General features: G+C 47.8%; 1 protein-coding gene across 4 annotated transcripts in view; it reads right to left on the bottom strand.

The window, feature by feature from the left end:
* The window catches only part of FERMT2 (FERM domain containing kindlin 2), a 54,564-nt gene that overhangs the window by 26,497 nt on the left and 1,603 nt on the right, over positions 1-26,464 (bottom strand). For all 4 annotated transcript variants that reach the window (XM_061997801.1, XM_061997802.1, XM_061997803.1 and 1 more), the window contains exon 2: positions 8,489-8,722. In XM_061997801.1, the coding sequence (XP_061853785.1) occupies positions 8,489-8,722 (234 nt within the window). The remainder of the gene's footprint in view (positions 1-8,488; positions 8,723-26,464) is intronic.

The raw sequence follows: 26,464 nt of genomic DNA on the forward strand, positions 1-26,464 counted from the left end.
TGTAAAATTCACAATTTATGGTCTCTTGCACCAAATCCACCAAGCAAATATTGCAGCTGCTGCATCCTTTACCACCAAGGTTAGAGCTGGGAAAGCAGTTACAGTCTGAGATGGGACTGAAATCCACATGTGTTGGTGTGGAAGAAGGGAGGATTTTGCTGCTTTCTCCCTATCCAAGACATAGGGTCCCCAGACCCCACCAAGCAGCACAACAAGGGGGTGAGGGGCACTCAGGGACAGCTTTGGTGGGCTCTCACTCCCATGGGAAATCAGATTTGAGGTTTTCTTGCATCACCTACACACACACAAAAACATGAACTGCAAGTCCTGTCTGAGCGTGTACTGACTTTCTCCAAAACTAAAATGATCACATCTCTGCTCATGGCAGAGCTGGAACTAGATAATCTTTAAGGTCCCTTCCAACTCAACCCATTCTCTGATTCTAGGGAATCACACTAGTTTCAGTATTCACTCTTGCTACATAAGGAAAACAAATGCTGCAAAGAAGTGCTGTCTGCATCCATTTTCCCACCCAATTTCTGGCTCCCTTAAGGCCAGAGGGCTGGTTTGCCTGCTTGAAGCGTAAGAACTCCATAATTTTACTTGTAGCACAGACAGCATTTAAGGGAAATCCTCTGTTTAATGCTGATCCAGTTCCCCTCAGTTAGGAAATGTGTTTTGAAGTGGGATATCTCTGCACTGGATCACTGCTGTCTTGGAGCAATGACTCATAAAAATTACAGCCTTTGCACACCACCATGACGATTCCTAGAAAAATGAGACCTCAAACCCCATTTCCCTCCCATTCCAGGCTTTTTTTAAGAAGATGTATTTTTCCTTTGCAATGAGTGAATTCTGTGGATCTTATCTCCTGAATTTACAGAATTCCCGAGTTTATAGAATTAAGTATCAGACTTATCTTCAACATAAATTCACCGGAGAGAAAGGCTTGCAAATGGACTAGAGGGAAAAAAAAACCAAACAAAGCAGACTTCTGAAGTGCCTGGAGATAAGTTGTACCTGACACTGGGCAGTATCTGACGACATAGCAGGCCCTCGACCCCTCAGGCACAGTTTACCAGGCTTGTACACCTGTCTACATTCAGAACATTTTATTATGAGTTCTTCAGCTGCACAAGTGCTTAAACAGTTATTTGAGTAAAAGCCAAGTTCTCCACTTGCTCCCCCAGGCCACACAACTACATCAGGAGATCCTGTAAAGCCTCCTCAGATGCCCAATGAGCGCCACAGGCACAAATCAAACTGGGACTGACCCTGACAGGGGCTTTGCCAGAGCCTTCTCAAATGCAGTGTGGAAAACTCAAGTGACAGTTGACACGTTGGTTTGCCATTGGGGCAAAACCACCTGAAAAACTGAGGCCAGTGAGGTTTGCAGTGACAAATGCCATTGTACAAGTGGTATCCTGAGCTGAAATGAGGCACCACCATCTGGGAGGGACCCATGAGGAGGAGGAGGCCGATAGCAGTGATGGAGCCAAATATTATTACAAGGCTAATAGAAAGGGAAAGACAGAGTCAACAAACGCTGACTGTTTGGATGGCTTTTTCCACAAGTGGGGCAAAGTCCCTAGACTCCAGTTATTCGGATGTTGTCTCTCTGAGCACAGACAGCACTTTGAGCCTTGCCCCTGAAGTGTCTGAACTGCAGCTGAAGTCAAATTAAACTCAATTAAATTAAGCGCCACAAACAAGAGAAAACATTCACTTCCACCCTCTGCATGGGCCCATAAAGAGCAATCAGAATGATCTTAAAGGAAGGCGTCGGCACTGGGTTTGCCAGCAACTCCTAATGGCTTCAGGATGAAAGTCTATTTAAAGGGTCTCTGTCAACAGCAGTGTAAGGATGAAAGAATCCACTGACTCACGCGGTGACATACAACCTGATGCTACTCAGAAGGCAGGACAGGGACTGGGCTGGGGAGGGGCAAGAAAGGAAAATGTTAGTGTGTTTTTTTTCTCATTTCAGTCACTTTGCCATTAAATCTCATTATTTGCCTTGCAGTTGAGCTTCTGGTGTTCATTTGGATCCCACACACCAACTGCAGCTGAATGCAGGCAAGCAATGAAAGAGGGAAACAGCAAAATGAAGAAGTTGGCAGCGGCACACTTGGGCCTTGCAATTTAAAAAGCTGAGTACATTGCAATTTGGCCGACTCTCTAAATGGTAAGATTTCCTTCCACACCCATCCCCTAGACATATTTAGAAATAGCTGTGCTACTGCCAAACCTCTCTGCTCGTGGCAGCAAAAGGCAGCAAACCCTTCCTGGAGTCTGTCTCTGTGCCGGTACATGAATGCCAGCACCAAGCATTTCTGTGATGCTACTGAGCATCTGGAGACTGTCTCACAAGATGCAGGAGTCACCCCTCACCAAACACCCTCCCAAAATGCACATGAGCACCTACCAGGACTCTGTTTCAGCCCTGCTATTTTAGGAAAAATCCTACTTTATTTTGCAGTGAAGGCAGGGAAAACTGTTTAAAGAGGTTAGCAGTGGTAAGGAGTAACTCCAGACAGCTTTGGCTCCTAGAGAGCAACTGTAGCGGGCCTGTGACTCCATGTGCAAACAGGCAGAGGCAAAGCCCTGGGAAGTCTGTGCATCTCAGAGCACCAAAGGGTTTCAGTTTTGCAAAACAAAATTCAAAAAAAAAGGAAAAAAGGAAAAAAAAAAAAGCAAGCACAACACCCAGCAGCTTTTTATAGAAGTTTTTTTGGCAACGGAGGGCGTGGAAATATTACAAATACTTCAGAAGTCAGAGGACATTCTGTACTGGAGACCATTTATAAAGGAGGGGGAAAAAAAAAGGTAGGGTCATATTCAGAGTCCAGATTGCTGGAGGGTGTCACCAGGCTGGCATCACCCTGTGCTCAAATGCCACCCTCATCTCTGCTTGTGTAGCCTTCTGTGGCTGGGGAAGGAAGTAGGGAAGACTGGCTATTGACTTCCCTTCAGCCACACAGCCTGGGTGCCTGCATTTCACAGAATGCTTATGGTTGGGAAAGCCCTTTAAGCTCCTGGAGTCCAAGCCCTCCCCTCACCCTGCCCAGCCCACCACTAACCCACGGCCCTCAGCACCTCAGCTTTGCAATAGCTGCAGGGATAGGGACTCCCCCACCTCCCTGGGCAGCCTGGCACAGGGCTGACAACTGGCCTAGTGAAAAAGTTCTTCCTAATCTCCAAACTAAATCTCCCCCGGGGCAACTTGAGGCTGTTTCTTCTTGTCCCATCACTCCTTATTTGGGAGCAGACAGACCCCCACCTCACTACAACCCCATAGAATCATTACATTTGGAGAAGACCTTTAAGATCACCAAGTCCAACCACAACCTCCTGTCAGGGAGTTGCAGAGTGCTCATGTCTCCCCTCAGCCTCCTCTTCTCCAGGCTGAACACCCCCATTCCCTCAGCTGCTCCCCATCACACTTGTGCTCCAGCCCCTTCCCCAGCTCCGCTGCCCGGCTCTGGACACGCTGCAGCCCCTCAGTGTCCCTCTGGCAGTGAGGGGCCCAACACTGAACACAGCACTCGAGCTGCAGCCTCACCAGGGCCCAGCACAGGGGGACAATCCCTGCCTTGGTGCTGCTGCCACACCAGTGCTGACACAAGCCAGGCCTTGGCCTTCTTGGCTACCTGCACACACTGCTGTGTTTTGGGGGCAGGGAGATGTGAGTGGAAGCATCCCATCATGCTCATGGGACTCTGCATTTCATCCCTCCTCCCTTGGCCCCACAAAGTCCCTGGGCTGGGATCACGTTTACCCTGTGCAAGAGGAGTCCCAACTTCCCAGTATCCCTTACTCCTGGGGAGCAGGGGAGAGGAGTGAGACAGGATGCAAACACAGAAACTGCCATTGCTCAACACAGGATGCTCCTCAGACTTCATTTTCCAAAACAGGTGATTAAATTACACAAAGGTCTTTACGAGGTAGGAGCTGGGTGTGATGCCCCACCAGCCTCTGGGGAAAAAGAAGTGAGACCTGAAGAGAATTTCTTAGTTTTGCACAGCCCCAGGGAGGGTAAGGGAGGGAGTAGTCATGAATTTTGCAGTGCTTCTTCCCAGAGCTGCCTCCTCCCAGGCTCTGGCACCATGTCCTCCTCCCAGTACTCCCAGCTCCCACCAGCATCAATTGGAATGATCCCTATTCCTCTGTTCAGGCTGGAGGGCAGCATAGGTCCCAAATCTTCACAGCCAAAAGAAGAGGAGAAGGATGCAAGCTTCCACTCCAGCACAGCATCTCCCCTTGCCCTGCAGCACTGTGACATGTGCTGTTTCCCCACGAGAAGCAGCATTGCCGGGGCAGGAAACGCAGAGGCATGGGAAAAAACCTTCACACTTACATCTTGCTGTTTGCTTTTCCTCTCCCACGTGCACACACAGCAGGAGCAGACCCTGCCTGGAGTCCCTCACTGCTCCCAGGACACATGGGAAAAAAAATCAGGCAGCAGCAGGAGAAAGGCAATGCTGCAAAGAAGCAGCTTAAGGACACGAGCAGATGTAAGGCACCCACTGTCCTGCAATCAAATGAAGCTGCCATGGAGGACAAGAGGAATTTTCTGCTCATAGGATGGGCTATTAGTTGCTCTGCAATGCAAGTGTTGTGGAGGAAAAAACAGATTTTTCTGCTTGTTGTTCTGTAGGATGATGGCTTGTGGGAGATTAGCAATGCTGACACGTCTCATAGCTCCCCAAGTCTCACTTTTCAACGAGGGTACTCTCACACACGCCAATAAAATGTTCACATTGCATTTGTGTATTTGATGGGCTGTGTGATGGGCAGAAACACATTCCCAGGGGGGTGATGAGAGGAAGGGGCAGGCAGGAGCTCTGCAAGGAGCACCCTGTCCTAACCTCTGTGCAACTGCTGAGGTCAGGCAGGCAGCACTAACCCATGCTGCTCCAAAAAGAGGAAAAAAAACCACCCAAAAGTGAAGTTTTACTTTCTCTTTCTCGGGTCTTTCATTGCAGATCAAAGCTGGGCCCTTCAGGCTGGCGCAGCCTGCCAGCAGCTGCTGCCGGGCAGGCTTCCAGGCCAGCCTTTGGGTGAGGGCTGCCCGTTGTCCCTTCCCTGTCCCTCTCCTCCTGCAGCCGAGGTCAGTCCCTGCAGTTAACCCCCCTCCCCCCGACCGATGGCTGTGGGAATCGAGGGGCTGCAATCCAGCCCCTGGGAATGAGATCGTGTTTTTTTCCGGCTTCGCATGACCTCCAAGAAAGCGAAGGGATGGGCTCTGGCATCTTCCCACAGCCACCTCCGGGCTGCACCCCCCGGGGGGCTGCTGCTGCCCTTTGTAAGAACTTCGCTCTGCACAACAGGCTCTTCTTTAAAAAGCAGCCAAAGGCTGCAACGGTGACACCTCAGGGTACAACGGAAAGGGAATATAAGAAAAGGCACAACCCTAAATAATTCACCCGAGTGTATTCCCGCTTGCATGTGTTTTATAAATGCAACCAGCGGAGTCCTGGCAACAGGAGGAATTACTTAAATTACTCATTAATCATGCCATATGCTGGAATTACTGAAGTGTGTAATTAAATGCTCCAGGGGCAAAGACAGCAAACAGTTATAGCCAAAATACGAGCAACTCACAAGCACGGTTCTGTCAGCTGGACGTTGGTCCAGGCCATGCTGGACCCTAACTTTGGAAAGCAAGGGATTTGCAGAGACAAGAACTCTGCTGTTAGAGCACAGATTACTTCTTTCCCCTTCTGCCTTGAAATACCTACTCAGCTTTCCTTGGGGAGACAATTAGCATGATTAGTACGGGGTACAAATGCTCTCTGCAGCCAGCCTGTGCGGAGATGCTGCGAAGGGCAGGAAAAGGTAACAGAGAAAAATGAGGTGGTATAAATACTAACCTGGGGGAACAAAACCACAGTGAGAAATAGGAGGGCTGGGGAAGTGTTACAGCACGGTCTGCAAGACCCCAAGAGAGGCTCGTGTTGGCGGAAAAGGAAAATGCAAGCTCCCCAAGTCGGGATGACCCCATCACCCCACAGCTGCTCTAATTCTCAGCGAGCTGCAGCAGGCACTGAGGTGTGAGCAGATATCCCTCACACCTTCCAGGAATGAAAACACTCCGTGCAAGTTCAGCATGACCCTCCTAGGATGGCAGGAAGCAGCAGCCCCTCTTGCCCGACAATGTGTGACCTCCTGGCTCAGATGAGCTCCTCTCTCCATCAGAGCTGATCTGCTCCAGGGCCTCCTGCTTGAGGCTGTATCTGACCCATGGCTCAGCATCAAGGTCACAAGCAGAGGAAGAAAGGATAGGTAGTGACTGGAATGTGCATGGGGCGCTTCGGTGTTTGCTTCAGGGAGCTTTTGGATCATATATATATATGTATATGTGTGTGTGTATATATGAACCAAGACCTCTTTGAGGCAAACACCAAATCACATATGTAAATCTTGACACTGGGAAGCTCTTCCCTAGACCACAGAGGCATTTAGACATCTGTATTATCTATCTAGATATGAAAGTGGTATTTGGACACATATTTTTAATACATATGTTAAAATGTATTGGCTATTATATCATATATCTATTATACATCTCTATACATAAGTATGTATATACATCTATATGAAGAGTAGTATTTGGATACTTACATAGGTGTCCACTTATACACTCTGGGAAGACCTTCCTTGGACCACAGAGATATTTTGACACTTAAATAAGAGAGATATTTATGTAAGCGTCTAAATACCTCTGCAGTCCAGGGAAGAGCTTCCCAGCCTCTCCAGCTCCAGCCCTGCCTCCTCCCTGCATCCCCATCCCCTCTTCCCTGCAGCCCATGTGGCCATCCTCCCCATAGCTCTCTCTGCTGAACATCTGGCTCCCAGTAAACACAAAGACAAGGGCTAAACAAGATTGAATCGCTGTGTTTGGCCACGTAGCTTCCATCTGTCCTGAAACAGCTTGGGCTGCTAAAGAATCACTAAAAGGAGAGTGAAGTTTCCAGCAAAAATCCTGCTTTCTCCCAATTTAGGAACATCGATTTCAGTACGTCAGATGCCATGGAAGGAAAGTCAGAACCAGCCTCGACAGATGTGTCTCCCCTGCCTGCTGCAGAGCTTCTACCACAGCTGGGCTACAGCTATTTGAGCAGTTTCTTCCCCCACTTCTGTGTCTTTAAATATTAGTATTATGCTGCTTGTTTGTTCATAAATACACTGAGAGCCCTGGAGCTACACAAATATCTGCTTCAGGGCCATGTAAGGTTCTAACTGCTTGGCAGAGTCAGTGAAAGATCCCTTGTTACGTGATTAACTGTAACAGAATTTCCTGACGTGACTCACTGCTAGAAAGTCTCGTCAGCGAGCGGACGCCGGTGACCTCTCCGTCTAGCACGACGTTAAAAATGGGAATGGGAGACAGGGGGGAAGCAAAATTGACTCAGAAATAATGCTGGCTAAGCCTTTTCTATTTTCAGGAGGAATTGCTCAACATTTACATTAAAAAACCTCCAACCCACAACCCCAAACCCATGAAAGACACATTTGTCATCAGCTCTATACACCGACCTCACCACAGACTCACCAGAGCCCAGGCCGTAACACCGCACGTACGGCTCAGCTCTTCCTGCCTCACGAAATAACTGGGTCAGCCAAGAGTAACCCTGGCTGCTTTTTGAGAGCAGAAATAGATTTACTACAGCTGAGGTCGGGTTGCAGGCTCCTTCTGCAGGGGAGAAAGTGGGAAGGACACTGGTATGGAGCCCACGCCGAGTGCTTATTTGAGTTCCTCAGAGTGGAGTTACCATCTTCTGGGCTTTTTTTTAAGGGGAGAAAGAAGCACTGGGTTTTGGGATGAGAAATTTGTGAAGATAGGCAAAAAGTGATGCATGAAAGCAGCATCCTGCACTGAGCCCTGTGTACCTGGTAGGAAATGATACATCTTTTCTCCTGGGACTTTTTCTCAACAAGGCAAAGTGGTGTGAAAAGAAGTTGAAAAGGCAGACAGGGAGACTCTGTCCTTCCCCTCCACCAGACAGTTTTACAGTGAAGCATCATCACTTAATCTCTAACATGATTTTCCACTGGAAGAGAACCCACGGAGCTGGCAGGTTTCCTGCTTCAGGGTTTGTTTTTCATCTCGCACATAAATTTGCAGAACAAAAATGACGACCCAACTCCAGCAGCTTTTAACATAAAGCAGGGCTGCTACCACCTCACCCTAGACAAAAGCTAGAACAGCCTGGCTACCAAACAGAATTCAGCACAGAGAATGTGTTTCATCTCACGTCTCCCCTACAATCAGTCCCAGTATTTCAGTATTTGCACATAAAAGGTTCGATTTACAAGGGAAAAAGAGCGGGACATCTAGGCTGCTTGACGCCCAAGAGGCTGTTTGAAGCTGGAAACTACCAGGGATTTAGCAAATTTATGGGATGAGCATATGCACGGAAGGAGAGGCAGGAGCCAAACCAAACGCCAACCTCCCCAGCAGCACCTTTCGGCACTCGCTACTTACTGAATGTTTTGCAGATGTCGGAAACTGCTTTGAAGACCCTGTCTGAGAAGTTGACTTTCACCTTGACGTACTTCATGTTGGGCAGCTGAAGGCGAAGCAGTTTGTGCTGAGGTGTGAACTGGAGCTTGGCATCAGCCTGTATCCCGTATTTGTCCAACGTCCAGTGTGTTTTAAGTAGCCAAGTTTTCTTCTTTTCCCACCATAGCGCGTGATCCGACCAGTCTTTCTTGACATCTAGAACAAAGAAACCACTTTACCAGTTAGAACCAGGACCAGAATTAGCCTCCAAAAGACAAAAGCAGAAAGTAAAAATACAGTTGAGAGGCGACTATTGATACAAGAACACTGGCAGCCCCTTTCAGATGCAGATCATTGCTTGTCCTCAATAGCATCTAGAAGCTGCTTTGGAGATAAAAGTAGGAATGAACACCAGAGGAATAAGGATGAGACACGACTTGTCTGTGGATCACTCAGCCTGGCAGCAAGGCCAAGTGTGAAGCCAAGGGGGTCATGAACAGCCAAACACCCTCCCCAGGAGGGATTCTGCACAGCTTTTTAGGTCAGCTATCAGTTCTTGGGTTTCCCCATCCCCACCACGTAGGACTCCTGTGCTACCCAAAGGTGAGTCCAGCCACCTCAGCACAAATGGAATGCAGAACTAGAAAGAGGTTTCCAAGAAGAATTAAACAGAAACACTGTGTCTTCTCCAAGACTTTCAGTTTCTACAGACAGAACTGGAAAACTCCCAAGTGAAACTAAAAGTTACTTCCCAAAAGAACAACAGCATAAAACCCAGCAGCCGCAGCTCCTTCCAGCAGGGATGTAGCCATGGGCTTTTGCAAAGTCACATCCAAGTTGGGAAGCATTTAGAGAGAACTCTAAATGATAGCTGCTGTTGTGCAGTATCTTTCCCAACACCTGGAATACTTTTTGTGCTAAGTCCTGTCCTGCTGTCCCTGCAGGAGTGGAGATTGCTGTGGAGCATCTTCCCATCTGACACCCACCAACTAGCACTAACAGTGCAATGTGCTGCCACCACAAAGGAGAAAAGGAAAGAGGGAGGAAGGATCCAAGCACTGCAGCTGCACTTTGCAAAGCTCTGGTTAGCCTAAAACCTCCCTTCTCCAGAATTACAAACCCAAGGGAGGGTGTCAGCCTTGATGGTGACAGCCAAAGCTCTCATTTCAAAGGGAAAACTGACTGTTTCTGCAGGACATCATCTGGGCAAGCACATGAGAACCTCAAGAGGCTGCATGACAACTTACTGAGACACTTCTGCAATGACAGAGTTCTCAGTAAATTTTGATCTTATGGCTCTTATGAAGGATTGTTTTAGTTTTCATAATAAAGGAAGAAACTGAAATGCATGGCATTTTCCAGGTTAAGGCACCTGTAATCAAATAATTCAATTTTCAGCTCCAGATCCTTCTCAGACCCCAGATTCCCAATGTGAAACATCAGTTTAACCCAAACTAAAGCTGACAGATGACATGTCATAGAATCATAAAATATTTTTGGTTGGAAAAGTCCTTTAAGCTCATGGAGTCCAAGCCCTCCCCTCACCCTGCCCAGCCCACCACTAACCCCATGGCCCTCAGCACCTCAGCTCCACGGCTGTGCAATAGCTCCAGGGATGGGACTCCCCCACCTCCCTGGGCAGCCTGGCACAGGGGCTGACAACCCTCCTGATGAAAAAGTTCTTCCTAATGTCCGATCTAAACCAATCCTGGTGCAACTTGAGCCCATTTCCTCTTGTCTTTGTTTACTGCAGCAGCATCATCCTCCATCCTTTGTCAGCAATGCTCCTGCATTGCAGGGCACCAGCGAGAAACCCAGAGGCAAACCCAGCTGAGTTTAGCAGACACAGCACCAAAACAGACATTGTAAAGGCTATCCCCATGAGTCACATCTAAAATTAAGATGAGAAGAGTGTGACAAACAAACTTTTTTCTGTCCCTATCTGAAAATGGGATCTTGATCTCAGGGTTACTGAGAAAAGCCAGCAGAAGCCTTTTTTTCTTTTTCCTTTGAACTCCTGGTGTAATGGCAGAATCACGCAGCCAGCAAGGGGAAATGTTCAGCTAGACTTTTCAACAGCTTTGTACAATCAAATTAAACAAAACCAAATATAGAAAAGCATGCAAACTTGCACAAGCCTTGTCTACTCTCAAAAAAATCTGAGAAATCATTACAATGGACTTTGGTAATGAAGTCCAACTTCTGCCCTACTGAAAGCTCAACAAATTGGCACTGAAAACCTGGGGGAAGGGGAAAAAAAAGTATTTTGAATCACTGAAAGAAGGAGATTTGGGTTTAAGTTGCAGATTAACCTTTCAGGCCATGGCACAAATAAGTACAGCATCATCTTTTGGCCTGAGAGTAATTAACACTTTCAGTTAACAGTAAAGTGCTGGCTATGGCCAAAAAGGTGAAGGTTTGTGTCTGCTCCATGGGGTAGTTACATATAAAAAAGCTTGGCAAATGTTTAGCAGCTGACTTGTGGCACTGAGTTTAACACCAACATGTTGATGAGAAACCTTCGGTGCTTTGCAAGGCAGAGGGTGCGACGCAGGGCTTGGAGCAGTCCACACACGCCAGAGAATGCCAACTGCCTGCTTAAATCTGAGCAAAGGTTTCTAAATCTTCAGCAGGGTCCCAATCCACGAGTTACTGATTTGTCAGGGTTGCAGCTCTATGACAAGGCTTGCTATTTCGGCTCAGTCTTTTCCCATTTACTGCTGTCACTCACAGGACTGGATGTTTCATGTTTATCAGAGCCTGGGTATCAGAGCACTACAAACTCACTTTAGAGATCCCAGACCTCAAACTCAAAAGGTTACTACAGGTCCAAAACCATGCTGCAAATCTCAACACAGGTGTTTGTAGATCCAGAAGCTCCTCTGAGCTGTTAAATGCTCCTGTGCAGCCCTGAGCTGCTATTTCCAGCCACTAAGTGTACCAGCCTTAGGGCAGTGCCATCACCCAAAGAAGCAGAGATGTTAAGAGGTGGCAAGTGTTCATCAGCCTCTCAATCAAGGCAAACAGGAAAAGGACAATACTTGTTCAGTGGAATGGGAAAATCCACCCACATTAGTCTAAATCAGGGTGACTTCTGCTTATGGCATGGCCTGGGGAGCAGAAAACCAGAGCTACCAGGCTTTAGGTGTCCTCAGTGCAATAAAAACACATCCTCCCACTGTGGTCCCACGATGAGGAATGGCTGAAGGAACTGGAGTTATTTAGCCTGGAGAAGAAGAGGCTGAGAGGAGACATGGTCACTCTCTACAGCTCCACGGTGGAGGTCAGCCTCTTCACCCCAGTAATAAATGATAGAACAACAGGAAACAGCTCCAAGTTGCACCAGAGGAGGTTTAGATTAGACATTAGGAAGAATTTTTTCACCAGGAGGGTTGTTGGACACTGGCCCAGGCTGCCCAGGGAAGTTGGGGAGTCCCCATCCCTGGAGCTATTGCACAGCCATGGAGCTGAGGTGCTGAGGCCATGGGTTAGTGGTGGGCTGGGCAGGGTGAGGGAAGGGCTTGGACTCCATGAGTTTAAAGGTCTTTTCCAACCAAAACGATTCTCTGATTCTATGGTCATCTTGGTTAAAGGAGAGACCAGAGGGATCACTGGAAATGAGCTGCACACACTTGCTGCAGTCAGAGTAAATCACTGCCAGTGATGCTTCCCTTCCAGGCAAGGCCCTTGCCAGGTGAGGGCTGCAGAGATGCGGTGGCTGGAGCTGTCAGCACGCAGCTGGAACTCGGGCTGGGGACAGGGAGCTCCCGGAGCCCAAGCCCAGCAGCAGCGCCTGCAGGAAAGGGAAGTACGGCGCTTCCTTCCCAGCATCAAAAATAATCCCTGCTCTCCGCTTCCTCCACCTCCCAGCACAGCCTGAACCAAAATCTCAGCTGTTGGGAGCCCGGGAAAGCTGGGGGACACAGCTGGGATTCGGGTTTTTTGGAGGAAGAACCTGTGCCCAGAGGCAGAGACACTGCACTGGTGATGCCGAGATCATTTTGTACAGCAAAGCTCACTAATCAAACTTGCTATTCACCTTGAAAAGCTGTCCAGACAGTCCTGCAAATGCAAGAGGCATCTTAAATCACCCAGATGGCTGAAGAGATCCCAATGAGGACTGAACATTATGAGAAGAGGTGAAGGGCTGCCCAATAAAGCATTTTAAACCTTAAACATCCTTAGCTTTCAATTCATGCTGGTGCCTTGCCACAGTCACATCACGCCAGCTTGTCCAGTTTAATTACAGCTGCAGATTATTTATTCCCACAGCTACCACTACATTCACATCCAGAATTCAAGCAGCAGAGAATAAGTCTTAACTGAGATGCACACAAAGTGCATTTTAACTCTTGGCTTTTGATTACATAGATACACACATACACAATCACCACGTCAGCAACAAAGCCCAATTTTGGGGAAGTGCAAGAGGAGATGGAGACAGCCTCATCTGCTCTCCCAACAGCTCATTTATTCCTGGCTACTCCACTTTCCCTCTGCTGATCTGTGGATTTTAAAACTCCCTTTTCTGCTCTGAGCCTGCAGCAGCTATTGAACCTCCTTTCCTCAGAAGCATCGCTGCCACTTGGCAGGCTCTCTGTGCAAGCTTAGGACTTACTAGCAATAGTATACAAGCCTCCAGCGTTACATAAACACTGTATTTGCCTTGTTATTTTGGGATATCCCCTATTGCAGATGGGCTCTCCTTCTGTGCACCACTCAGGACAATAGAACCCTGCTACAACCAAATAAACCTCTTTATTTTTCCCTCCCCTTTCACTGCACATGGCTAAACCTCATCAAACTGCTATGTGGAGAGCAGGAAACTCCAGCCATGGTGGTCTCCACCTCTGGGAAAGGCATCCATGGGGTAGCACCAGATCCCTTTTCAGGTACACACATCCCTGATTAGATCCACAGGGCAGCAAAGAGCCTACAAACGCCTCCATCGCCTTCCCATCAGAGGCAGATTGTTCCAAAGCTTGAGTAGGTACGTAGGGAACTTCCATGGGCCTGTCTGGTTTGCATCAGGGCTTTTTGCTTGCTTTTTGGCAACAAAGACTTGCAGCTGAAGCAGGTTTCCCTGCAGTGCTCTTCACCTCAGGAGGGGTGGCAGATGCAGCCGAAGCACAAGCTTCAGTTCAGTTTTTAATTATAAATGATGGCTTTTAGAGCGACAGATTCAAGTCTTCAGGCCTCCTGGGGGAATAATATGAAAGGACCATCATCTTTTCCCTTTGGCAGAATCAAAGCCCAGCCATCCCACTGGTTGTTTTCCCTCTGGACCACAATTAGCCCCACAGCCCTCCACAGACCTGGCTCTTCCCCATAGGTGAGTGTGCACCAGAGGAGCCTCTAACCATGATTGTTTCTGCTCCGGTTAGTCACGTTCAGGAAGCTGAGGTGGCAAAATGCCTCTCCATTACCCACACAGTGCCTCAAGTGGATCCATATACACACAAATATTATGTATATAAATGTACATATACACATATTTACATCCTAGACATACACAAATAGAAAATATATGCATAATACAGATATATAAAATATATGCACATATAACATACACACGTCACGTATAGGCACATTTCTGCAGACACACATACATATAAATTATATATATATAAAAGATACAGTGCAAGAACTCAAACCAGCTCACAAACCAAGCATTTCTTCTTGCAAAAAGTGATTTCATGAACTTGGTAATCTACTGAGAACAAACAATCAGCTTTTCTATGAGTTTGGTGCAGATGGGTTGAAAATCGCTCAGGGTTTTTTATAAGGCTGGAATCAAAAAGTGGCATCTCTGTTTAAAAGTTAATATGCAATGCTCCTTTTTTAAAGGAAAATACAGATGTGGACAGCATGTTTAAAACCCTGACAGCAGCAGACAGCTCGAGAGGGAGCTGGGGGATTAAAGTACCTTTAAGCTCAAATACCTGCTGATAACACATTAATCCTGCCCTCACCAGCCCTGAGGAGCGGCCAGAGGCTCTCCAAGCCAGAGGCTGGGTGTTGGCTGGTTACACACCCCTCTTGGGAAGCCAGCAGGGAAGAAAGACTCCTTCAAAAGAAGAGAGACCTCCAGCAATAAAGAACTGGGGACTGCTTGGTGGGCCCTGGGTGTACCCTCCTGTCCCCTTGGGATGTATCGTGTGGCCACCGTGCACGGAAAGCAAGGCAGAAATACTTTAAAAACTTGGAAAGAAGATCAATTTAAGATTACAAGTGAAAAACAAGAAAAAAAAAACCCCACCCCGACGAGCCAGCAAAAATCATCACACCTAACCTCACGGCGTTGCTTTGGTAGGTTTTCCTTTTCCACGTCCTACCAAGCAGCGTGTGTCAACAAGGTCTGAAGGTGTACCTCTGAATCACAAGGAATAAAAACATCAGAGAATACTGCAAATGTTCCTGAAACACTCAGAAGTACCACAAAACAGCAAACCTGGCACACAGAGCAGGACACAGGTGCTGTGGCAGGGCAAAAATAAAGCAGCGTTTTGCAGTCAAGAGCACTGCTGAAGGTCCTGTTCCAGCCAGCGCCTGCTCTCAGGGTCATTCATATTATTTACTTTCCAGAAACTACCGATACAACCATGAAATACCGCTGGGCTTCCTTCCCCCACCCGCCGAGGCCAGCACAGGGATTGGCTTCTGCACTCAGTGCCTCAGATCTAGACCCACATGGTTTGCTGGGGCTGGCTGCAAGGTCACTGCTTGCTCCTGAAAGGCTCTCCCAGCCCGTGCAAGGATGGGCATTTCATGAGACAGATGATGTGCCCAGGCTGCTCTGTGACCCTACAACGACCAGCTTGTTTTAGACAAACATCACTGTGGTCAAAAATCAGGCAAACATTCCCCCCCTCCCCAAACCAGATGAATAAACAAAAATATGTACACAGACACATAGCTGTGTGTTGATACATTTCTGTTCTATGGGTGTATACATGTGTGTGTGTGCACATGTGTATCTATATAGCTGAAGGCATTGCTCCCTGCGGGGAGGGATGGGACATAGCCTCCTCATTGCTCACGCTGACCTCTTTAAACTCAGATTCTTTTAAACATGCCAAAGCCACTCCTTCCATGACAATTATGGGGGAAGAAAACAAAATTAATGGAGTTGTTTTCATTTATCCCGAGTCCAACAGAAATGCTGATGTGTTTTGTTGGGTGACACGGTTGCTGCCTTGGAGCAGAATCTGGTTTTGTAGTGCAGATTTCTTTGGGGTACAGCGCATGCTGGAATCGACTCCTCCATCCCCCACATGGAGCAAAGTTCAAAGTAGAACAAAAGTCCTTCCAGCCTCTGGTCACGACATGTGAAAAACTATACTTTGAAACAGGGAGATAAACATCCTATAAAATGATTTTGCGACTGCTGTAATAAAGCTGCAGCCACCACAACCTGATGCTCTTGGTACTAATGAGTTTTAACAGGAGTTACTAATCGTGTGCCCCATATGCATTTGTCCCAGGCTATGAAAAAATCTAGTGTACAGCAGCCATTCTGCAGTAACTACTGGGTAAATACAAAGTGATACCTCCAAATTATCCTGTATCTGCCACCACAGCAGCTATAACCACTGTTTTATCCTACTTTGTTTCCTGGAGAACATCTACATATGTGGAGGTGTCCAAAACAGGGAGGACCTGTGCTGGGATTTAAATTTAAAGAAGATTTCTTGCATGAAAAGTAGCTTAATAGAGAAAAAAAGGACAAAAGTAGCCTTGTTCCCAACACTGTGACTCCTGTGAGCCAGCATAGAAGACCTCCCTCTCGTCTCGGCGTGCCAGGGGACACGCTCATGGTTCACCATCCTGACGTCAAAGCCGGCCGTGTAGCTGCAGAGAGCTATTCAAGAGCAATGCAAAAGGAGGAAAAGAAAAAAAGAAAGGCAAGTCTGTGGAGGACATTGAGCACATGAGGACACAACACTGAATGCAGATGTTAAGTGTGCCCTTGCCTCAGAGATATTCTGGAGCGTCTCCTGCTAATAAGAGAACGTGCTGCTACACTGCTGGGGAAAAGTGTCTGTCTGTTGGGTTTTAAGTGAGGTTTCACAAAGGCGAGCCCACGTCTTGATGGGGCTGGGACAGCACCTGAAGTACCAGAGAGGTGATAAAAGAATGCAGTGTTCAGTCTTTTTGTTGCTCAAAACCACCCCCTTCCCCTGAAAAACCCACCACTTACACAGCCCAGCCATGAGGCACAGGAACAGCCCCTTGGTTTCTCAATCCCTGGGTTTGCTTTATAATCCACCTGAGGTGCAGAGGCATTTTACAAGCCCACACCACCGATGAGCATCTTTGCAAAAGCTTTGCAAAGCTGCCTGACCCGGAGGATACTGAGCCTCAAAGCATCTCTGCCAGAGCCGTGTCTGCACACAGGCTTCAGGGAGAAGAGCAAATCCCAACAAGCCTGAAAGTCACTTTTTTTTTTCCTCAAGTCAACTCTAGGAAGGAAGCTCTTTTCAGTGATAATAGGATTACTCAACTAGCACTTGGAAATTTAATTCATTAAGAAGCCACAGCAGCACAGCACTATCTATGACTTACACTGCTAGTTCAGAAACATAAATACCTCCTTCTCCTAGGAGTGAAATAACTGAGTACTGCTGGCCACACCGAAATGCACCTTTGCCCTGCACGGGTGCCACTCACCTGCAGACAGAACAGCAAAACTCCTTGTAAATTTGCCTTACACTTCTGATGCTCTCACAAATGCAAGAGGCACAGGTGATCTGTGAACTGAGCATGTGTTGTTTGCCCAAGAGGTACCTACCTACTTTTATTATGGCTTTGTGCATAAATTAGCTAGACATATATATAGATAAAACAAAATCTATCTTATTTCTCAGCAGTTGTTGCACAGTGAGCCTGTGGGTTCCTCTGAGCTGTTCACCTGGGAAGTACAGCCATGTCCAACCCTTTTGAAGCCTTGAGCAGGGAGAGAAGTTTTGCAGCGATGCTGAACCCAGCTGAAATATCAGGAAACTCTACAGAGGACCTGAAAGCCGGGGCCACCTCAGTTCCCCAACACTCCCATAATAATAAGCAGACTCACTTTAAACCCTTGCACCAGCACCCCAGAGCAATTTGGCTTGCTCATTTTTCTACAGAAGGGAATAAAGGAAAACAAAGGTGGGTTATTCTTCCCCTAAAAGGCTGAGTTGTTTTTAAAATAAACCTGGGATCTTGACAACCTGATTTTCCTGTGTTTTCCCCCACTCATCAAGCACCTCTCCCGAGGAGGCTGTTCCCTGCCTCCCATGGAATCACCAGAAATGGCAGTAAACTCAGTTAAGGACTGAGCTTTCCATGATTCATCCAGCACAAAATAGGAAGCATCGGACAGAAACACAGCAGCAGAGGAAGGAAGGAAGGAAAACCACTTCTCTAGGGAGCACCCAACTGCCTTGACTACTAGCCCAGGCACTCCCTCACCCTCCAGCTGTGTATCACACTTCCCTCACCAAAAAGGAAAAGTGGTCCAGAAGGAATGGTGCTAGCAGGCTGCAATCCTGACTCATCCCCAATGAACCTGCAAGGCATGAGGGAGCCAGTCATGCCAACAAGACATCATACCTGATAAGGGAGCCAGAGGACATTTGGCGGGACAGATGCTTACGGCAGATAAAGGAGGACCAACAGGCAATCTGAATTCCCAACTTCTCATCTGATGCTTAATTCTCACCAGGCAACTCCCTGAAGCCTGCCTTACTGAGAGTTACTCTCTGATAAAAGCTTCACCCCCTAGAAAGGGGGGTTTGCAACCCTTGGTATGCCTGGGGCAGCCTCACCTCACATTAAACCTGAGAGTCAATGGTGGTCCTACTGCAGATCAGGTGGGATCCTGGTCTGCAGGAGAGAGACACCACAACTGCCATGATTCCCCCAAAGTGTACAGCTCTAGGCAGAGTATAGGGAAAGGAGCTCATCCCTCCCTGTCAGCAACAGCAGCCAGAGGTGTTTCACATGCCACCAGCCTTCCCTTGCATGCATTTTGGAATTAGCTTCTGTGGCAAAGCAGGATTTGGGGAGAGCTGCGCAAATCTGCTGTAGGTTCCTTGCAGAGATACGAGGAGATGTCACAGAAAGGGGAGAGAACCCCACCATTTTTCTTACTCATTTCTGCACCAGTTAGCCCAAGCTCACTGATGCCCACAAGACACTTTTAAAGGACTTTAAGACCTCTAACCCTGGGCGTGGGTTCACTTCAGCCATCACACAACCAAGCCACAGAGCAGGGCGTGTGGCATGGTGGCGGGGGAAAATTTCTGCTGCAGACAGCTCTTCAGCTGGATGCTGTGTCCAGCAAAGCTCTGTGTATTATCAGAGAGGAAGGGAAGCTCAGCAAGACAGTGATACAGCTCTTTCCAGGCAATTTCATAAAATGCAGACTTTCTAATTGAATTTGGAGTTTCAGCAATTAACCCTTCAAAAAGTACATATGCCTGCAGGGAGGAGGGGGAAAAAGAAACAACCACCAAACAAACATACATAACAAGCTGGTAAGAGACTTAAATTTAATAATTGGCAAGATTATTTTTTTGGGTTGCTGTCTAGTTGTTCTGCAAGCTAAAAAGCACCTGAGATAATAAAGAAGGTTTATGCAACTGCTGGTGTGCCTGTTTGCTCATGCACAGCCCTTTCCAATGCTGTTCTCAACCTCTCATCCAAATGCAGCCACATTTCACCAAAAACTGGAGTCTCCAAGGTCTTCAGCAAGATCTCGACCAGCTTTAGAGCTGGGCAGAGAGCAACCTCGTGAGGTTCAACAAGGGCAAGTGCCTTGCCTGCACCCTGGGAGGAACAACCCCATGTACCAGGACAGGCTGGGGATTGCCCTGCTGGAGAGCAGCTTCAGGAGAGAGACCTGGGAGTGCTGGTTGATAATAAACTAACCATGAGCCAGCAATGTGCCCACGTGGGCAAGAGGGCCACTGGCATCCTGAGGGGCAGCAGGTCAAGGGAGGTTCTTCTCCCCCTCTACTCTGCCCTGGTGAGGCCTCATCTGGAGTCCTGTGTTCAGTTCTGGGCTCCTCAGCTCAAGAAGGACAGGAAAACTGCTGGAGAGAGGCCAGCACAGGGCTACCAAGATGATCAGGGGACTGGAGCATCTTCCTTATGAGGAAAGGCTGCAGGAACTGCAGCTGTTCAGCCTGGAGAAGAGGAGACTGAGGGGGGATCTCATTAATAAGTATAATAAGTATTATAATGGTGGGTGTCAGGAGGTTGGGACATCACTTTTTTCTATGGTATTTAGCAACAGGACAAGGGGTAATGGGATAAAGCTGGAACTCAAAAAGTTCCATTTAAACATTTAAAAACCCCTTATTTTACTGTTCAAGTGAGGGAGCCCTGGCCCAGGCTGCCCAGGGAGGGTGTGGAGGCTCCTTCCTTGGAGGTCTTCAAAACACACCTGGACACGTTCCTGTGTTACCTGATCTAGGTGGACCTGCTTCTGCAGGGGGGTTGGACTAGATGGATCTCTAAAGGTCCCTTCCAACCCCTACCATTCTGTGATTCTGTGAAGATCTCACCTGGTCTGCAGGATAGAGGCCATGGACCACATGGAAATGCCATGCACACAGCTACCAACCAAGGTTTGTATCTGCGAGCTGCATCCAGAGCTGTTGGGTGAGCCCAAGAAAAGCCAAGGAGCACAACTCTCCAAAAATACAAAAGAAACTGAAAAGGTTTCCCCTGAGAAGGGTGCACTTTTCTTCCCTTGCCTCACCAGTTCTACCTGGTGGAAGCTCCAGTCTGGACAAAAAGAGCAACATGAAAAAAGCTAACCTGGGCAAGAAAACTGAGTTACTACAACTCTGCTCATCTGGCTGTTTCTCCATTCAGTAGGAATTTGAGGTTCTCAGTGTCTTTCCAAATTTTAATACCTGAAAACCTCTGTAGGCCACCGAGAACATTCAGAATCCCACCAGCTGAGAAGTTTTGCTCAGATTTGTTTCTTGGTCCCTTTTTAAGCTACCCTTTTTTTCAGGATGTGAACGAAGAAGTGCATCTTCTTTAAGATGTTTGAACACTGTGAGACTTTTCCCTCCTCTAGCATGCCCAGAGTTGGATGCTGGACTGCAGTCAGAGTGCCAGGAGCTACAAGGGTGCCATAAATCTCCTTCCTTCCCCTTGTCTGTAAGAAAAAACACCACTGAAAAACAAATCCCCCCAACACCCAAATTAGGAGCTCACAGTGGTGGTGTCACTGGTGGTGTTGAAATGACTGAAGTCTGCAGGGCAAATACACCCTCTTCTCTTTCCCAACTCAGTAAACACTCCCCACAGCCACAATTTCATGCAGTTATCCACACTCCTTTTTTTTTTCTTCCCTGTCCCCTCTGACCCATAATCAGAGACCAAGGGTTAAAACTCAGGTTGCTGGTTTGCTTTATATAACGTCCCATCGCAGGGCTGCAAAGAGTTTGCACATAAACCCTCAGCAGTCTGCAAGCTGCAGATGGACAACTACCAAACATCATTGTTCTAAACCAAAAGAATCAGAGGTGGGGCATAATCTTACCCCTTTAGCCAGAGAAGGATGGTTCCTGCTCTGAATGCAACCACAGCACTCATAACAGCACAGAATGAGGGCTCAGAGATCCCTGCCAGGAGACATCCGGAGGCATCTGGCACCCATATAGAAGTACTAAAGTATTTTGAGTACAGTTTGTTTTAGCACGATTTGTTTGGGTTTTTATATGGTTGAGAGAGACCCAGCCAGATGCCTGAGCAATATGTAAGTCCTGATGGAGAAGGGTGGGGAAGAGAAAGGATGGCTATGGGGGGAAAAAAAGAAAGAAAAGACGACAGGGAAGCCTGTGAACGTGATTTCTATCATTTTAACTCCCTCAGAGCTACACAAGCGCCCACTTCCCTGCATGCCTTACATCAAATCGAAACCTGAGGGAGCTGGAAGAGGAAACTACTGATTTGGGCTGGGTGGGAGCAGCAAACCCAACAATTTCCTGTCTGTGGTATGACAAACCCAGGCTCTGGTATTCACGAGGACGCTGATGTCGCTTCCCACCACGCTCTCTTCCCCCTCCGGCCAGGATCTGTGTTGTTGGCCAGGCTCTTTTGAGCCAAAGCAGATGGCTTGTAGTGAAAGAACTTATGAACAAACAAAGATATACATAAAAATGTAAATGTTAAATTTTTGGGGGGAGGGGTCATATCTAGAGAGTCAGTGCCACTCTGGGTAGAAATATTAATTGCTGTAACAGCAGCTTCAAGCTGCCTTCGTAGGGCTTTTACCTACCCCCGCCCCGAATTCCTCTGGTCATTGGCAGTTCAACTGAATATTCCACTTAGGCTAACAAAGAGGACATTATTTGAGCCATGATGCTGTAACTCGGTGTAGGCCTACGTGGAAGCTTCCTGCAGTCAAAAGCTGGACGTAAGTGAAGAGTCAGCCTTGCGTGGATCAATGTGCATGGCTGGAGAGTGTGTTAATGAGCACTTCCAAGGATTCGGGACACATCACTAGCAAAGATATTACTCAAGTGGCAATATGTAAATGCAGGGTGCATTAGTAGCTCTCTCGGTCTCATTGAAGATGCTGCTGGTGCAGGAGCATCTGTGCCTGGAGCACCTCTGCTAGTCAGCATCCATCAGTCTCCAGGCTACCATTTTTGCTTCAAAACAGCCCAGAACCCTGTTGTTTAAAAGCCTGGGATGAAGTTTCTCAGGGAAAGAAGTCTGGAACAGGGTCAGCATGGAGCATCAGAGGAGTCCTGCCTGCCTGAACCACAGCAGCCCAAGCTGTCCTCAGCAAGCAGCAAACACTACCACTATTTATCACGTTATTTGAGACAACCACTCACCACCCTGCCTCAAAGGGAATACAAACAGCTTCTCATATCAAATGGCACTCAGAGTCCTCTCATGAACGCCATGTACTTGAAAAGCAATAACTGAGGAGTGACCGAGCGCTGATTTTGAAGCAAAACATCCTTCTCCTCTCGACTAACAACTGACGGCCCCACCACTATCTGTGGATCTTGCACATGAAGATATTCAACAGTCAGTCTGGTGGCACAGACCAAAGAAATGTCCTGACTGCACTCCCAGAACCAAACACAGATGCTCAGGTAAGTATTTTTGGAAAGCATGGCTTGAATAAAAACCCTTTCTTTATTTCTCCTTGCCTCCACCAACATATGGTCACCTAATCTCCTTGGAAAAGTCCAAAGCAAAAGGAGCAGGTCAACTGCAAGTCAGCACTGCAGACTCATCCTTCCTTGTGTCTGCCAACAGAAATGGGCTGGGGAAAGGACTCTGCATTTCTCTTACATAGCTTTAAACTGTTTCAAAGAGTTCATTCCAATTTCAAGGCAAAGAATCTCCCCAGCAAGGCTCACGATGGCTCGGAGCATTTCTAAGCGCTGCAAAACCTCAAACGCAAACCTGAGGAAATCAATGATGCTGCGCTTTCTTGGTGTTTTATTCATAAGCCTTTAAGGGGTCCATTAAGAAAAAGAGACTTTACAGGGAGAACACTAATATTTTCAATTGATCTTGCAAAGAGTGCAGTTGAAGTCATTGGCAAGATAACACAGGCAGAGTCCATTTCATGGTGAACAGAGCCTCTCCGGTGCATCCCAGACACATTTGCAGGCTAAAACCTGCAAAAGAGCGAGTTTGATGTGCTATAATACATCATTTCATCTGAAGTGAAACTCTTGGCACGTGACAGCTCCTGTGCCAGCCCTCACGGGACATCCCCCTCTCTCCCAAGTGATGGAAAGGAGATAGAGGAGGAGCTGCCAATGGGAACAATGGTGTTTAAGCCAGTTGCCCAAACCCTTACGTGATTCACAAAAAACCCTCAAGGTCTCAGATGATGTCATCACTGCTTGCTGTTATCAGCTGCTCTGTGGAGGGCAAGGGGCTGGCTTTGACATTTTCCCCCTGTGCAGCTCCCGTACCCATCCTGGCTCAATAAACCAGGGATGCCACCACGACACAGTGCAGCACCTTGAGCCATTCTCCCACCTTGGACAGGTGATGCATTAAATGTTAAAGCCTTTTGGTCCAGGACTACCCCAAGTCCAAACCCAGCTGGTGGGGGCTTTTTTTTGTTCATTTGTCTCCCTTTTTCAGATCCAAATCCCGAAAGGTGCCAGTCCTCCCTCAGAGCTCCCAGCAAGCCCCCATGGCTGGAGCTGGCTGCCATGCACATACTGCTTCTAAAAGAAACATTTGCATTTCCATTGCAAACCTTCTAGCCATAGACTTTCTGAATCTGCTCAGTGCACATTTAGGTCAATTGTCTTAAGCCATTCCTCTGTCAGCCACCGTTTGTCCCCCTTTCCCTGTTCTGTCAGCATCCCCCAAACACAGGGCTGTGTTTAATGTATCCAAATACATTTAAAAAATAAAAAAGGAGGGCTTTTTTTTTTTTCTTGCATGTGTTTTAAACAGCATGAAGTTGACAACAACAATAACCTGTGTTCATTTCCTTCCTTCCTCTGCTCCTAGTGATTTTAAACCTTGTTTTTTTTTGTTGGTGGTAGTAAGTCAATAGTGTCAAAATTCCTAAAACCACCTGTGTGAACACCAGGAGTTTCTAGTACAGACCCCAACCCTCACACACCAACTAAATACTACTGCTCTTAAAATCTCAGCAGTTTTCTGACTGTCTTTCAGAGATGACTCTGCCAAGCACATGGCACGGCTCAATTAACGAAGTGGCTTAATCCAGCGGGGTGATAAATAACAGCGGAGCAAACGGGTCATTGCAATTCACTTGAGTAACCAGAATCACTATGTGCTGCTTGGGTTTGTTCCAATCCCCGCTTGCATTAGTGACAGGTTTTAATTGCCTATTCCCAAACAGACTGACCGCAGCCGCTCTGGGCAGGCAAGGACTGAGGCGACAAGATTTACTGATACCTGCAGCCTTGCAATTAAGGAGGAGAGACATTCCCGCATCCCTGAGCCCCAGTACATGTCTCCTGTGCACCTCATACCTCTCCAAAGCAAAGGGCTATTTACTGCGACCGTTTTCTCCTACAAGCATCAGAAAAACACAAATAGAGACCTAGATTTTCCCTTTTCCAAGCTCTCCTTGCTGCTGGGAAGAGGGAAGGCATTTCTACTCCCCAGTCATTGATGGTTGATGAGTTTCTATGAGCACCCCACAACCAGAGCGGGGCTGGTCTGCTGCAGATTCACAGCAACGTCCTAAGCTTCAGCGACACTTTAGGGGTTAATGGACAAAAGCTGGAACACAAAAATTCCACTTAAATATAAGGAAAAAACACTTTTGTTGTTGAGGTGAGGGACCCTGGCCCAGGCTGCCCAGGGAGGGTGTGGAGGCTCCTTCTCTGGAGTTTTCCAAACCCGCCTGGACACGTTCCTGTGACCCCTGATGGAGGGGAACCTGATTTAGCAGGGGGTTGGGCTGGATGAGCTCTGCAGGGCCCTTCCCACCCCCACCATGTTGGGATTCTGTGGCACTTCACAGAGGCCACAGTAATCTGCTTTCCCTGTCCTTTGGCAGCATGAAGCCTACGGGAGGTTTGTCCCAAAGTATGGAGCCAGCAAACCACTGCCCAAGGCACAGAAACCCCTCCCCCTATGATACACAAGCAAAGCGCTCCACAGGAGATCCCTGAGCTGCAAGGAAACTTTAAGACATTTCCTTAAAACTCACAGCAAAGAATCTGCTTTGCAAAAGATGAATCATTTTTTTCTAATGCTGGGAGCTGTTAAAAAAAAAAGGAAATGAATGCCATCAGGGACAGAGGAACGATGGAGAGGGAGGGGTTAAAGATGCAGGGAAAGGGTTTCATGTGGAAAAATTGCAAAATTAATCTATCAGGAGATGATGCAGCGTGACAGGCTGGATGAAGGAGGGCATTGAGGAGGCACACGAGAGCGAGGACTGAGTCCCGTCCCACCCTGCTCTGCTAAACCCGACGCCGATAAACTGGCAGGAACTCAAAGAAGAGCCATAAAAATAATGAGAGGGCTGGAAGAGCTGACATGCAGGAAGATTAAAAGGAACCAAATACGTATAGCTTGGCACAGCGACAAAAGCCAAGGGGAAAGGGAAGGCAACAGTCAGAGATATCCCTAGCTCTTGACCGTCTCGGGGAGGGGGACACTGAGGCCGAGCACCATCCCTGCTCCCCATGCCAGAGCCGGCGCTGTGGCTGCTGCATTCCTTCCCTCTAATACAATCCCTAATTTAACAAGTGGAGAGGATCCGGGTGAACACATTTTGGGGGGTGCATTACGTCAGGAGCTAATTTAGGTCCTCGCTGGGCTTCATCCCTGTGTCTTTCGGCACAGGAGGAGGCCCCAACAGCCCCTACGGCTCCGAACCGAGGGCAGCCTCGCTCCTTCACTCCTGATCAATGGCTTGATTCGGGGTTTTTTCATTGTTTCTCTAAAGCTGTTGCTCCTTTTCCCTACCCACCGAGTGCTCAACTTCAGCAAATCCTTCTGCAGATCCAGCATAAAAATAACACACTCACACACACCCCATCAAGTTTTCAGAGAGTCAAGGCTATCTCCAGCATGATCCCCTTTGATGCAAGCGCTCGCTTCCTTTCGAAACAAGCATATTTATATCTGTGTCTTCCTTCCTTTAACTTCAGATAATTAATAAATCAAAAGCTAAGCACGGCTGGAAGCACGTTTTTAAAGGCGCACGAGAGCCCTGCGTTGAGCCGGGGACACGCAGGCAATAGCTGACAGCTCCGCTACTCCCACAGCCGCAGGCACGCGCGGGGACCTCGCAATTAATATTTTATTTGAGCAATTACAGCCCTCAGCCCAGACGGTACCGTTGAGTAAACACACCCGAGCCATAAAAAGCTGATAAAAAGACAAGGGGGAGGTTTGGCGGGGCCGAGCGGGGCTGGGGCATTCGCTTTTCGGCGGCTCCTCCGCCACAAAGCCTGTGTCCCGGCGTTCCCACGCGCC

Source organism: Colius striatus, chromosome 6 (assembly GCF_028858725.1).
Source record: "Colius striatus isolate bColStr4 chromosome 6, bColStr4.1.hap1, whole genome shotgun sequence".
Taxonomy (NCBI): domain Eukaryota; kingdom Metazoa; phylum Chordata; class Aves; order Coliiformes; family Coliidae; genus Colius; species Colius striatus.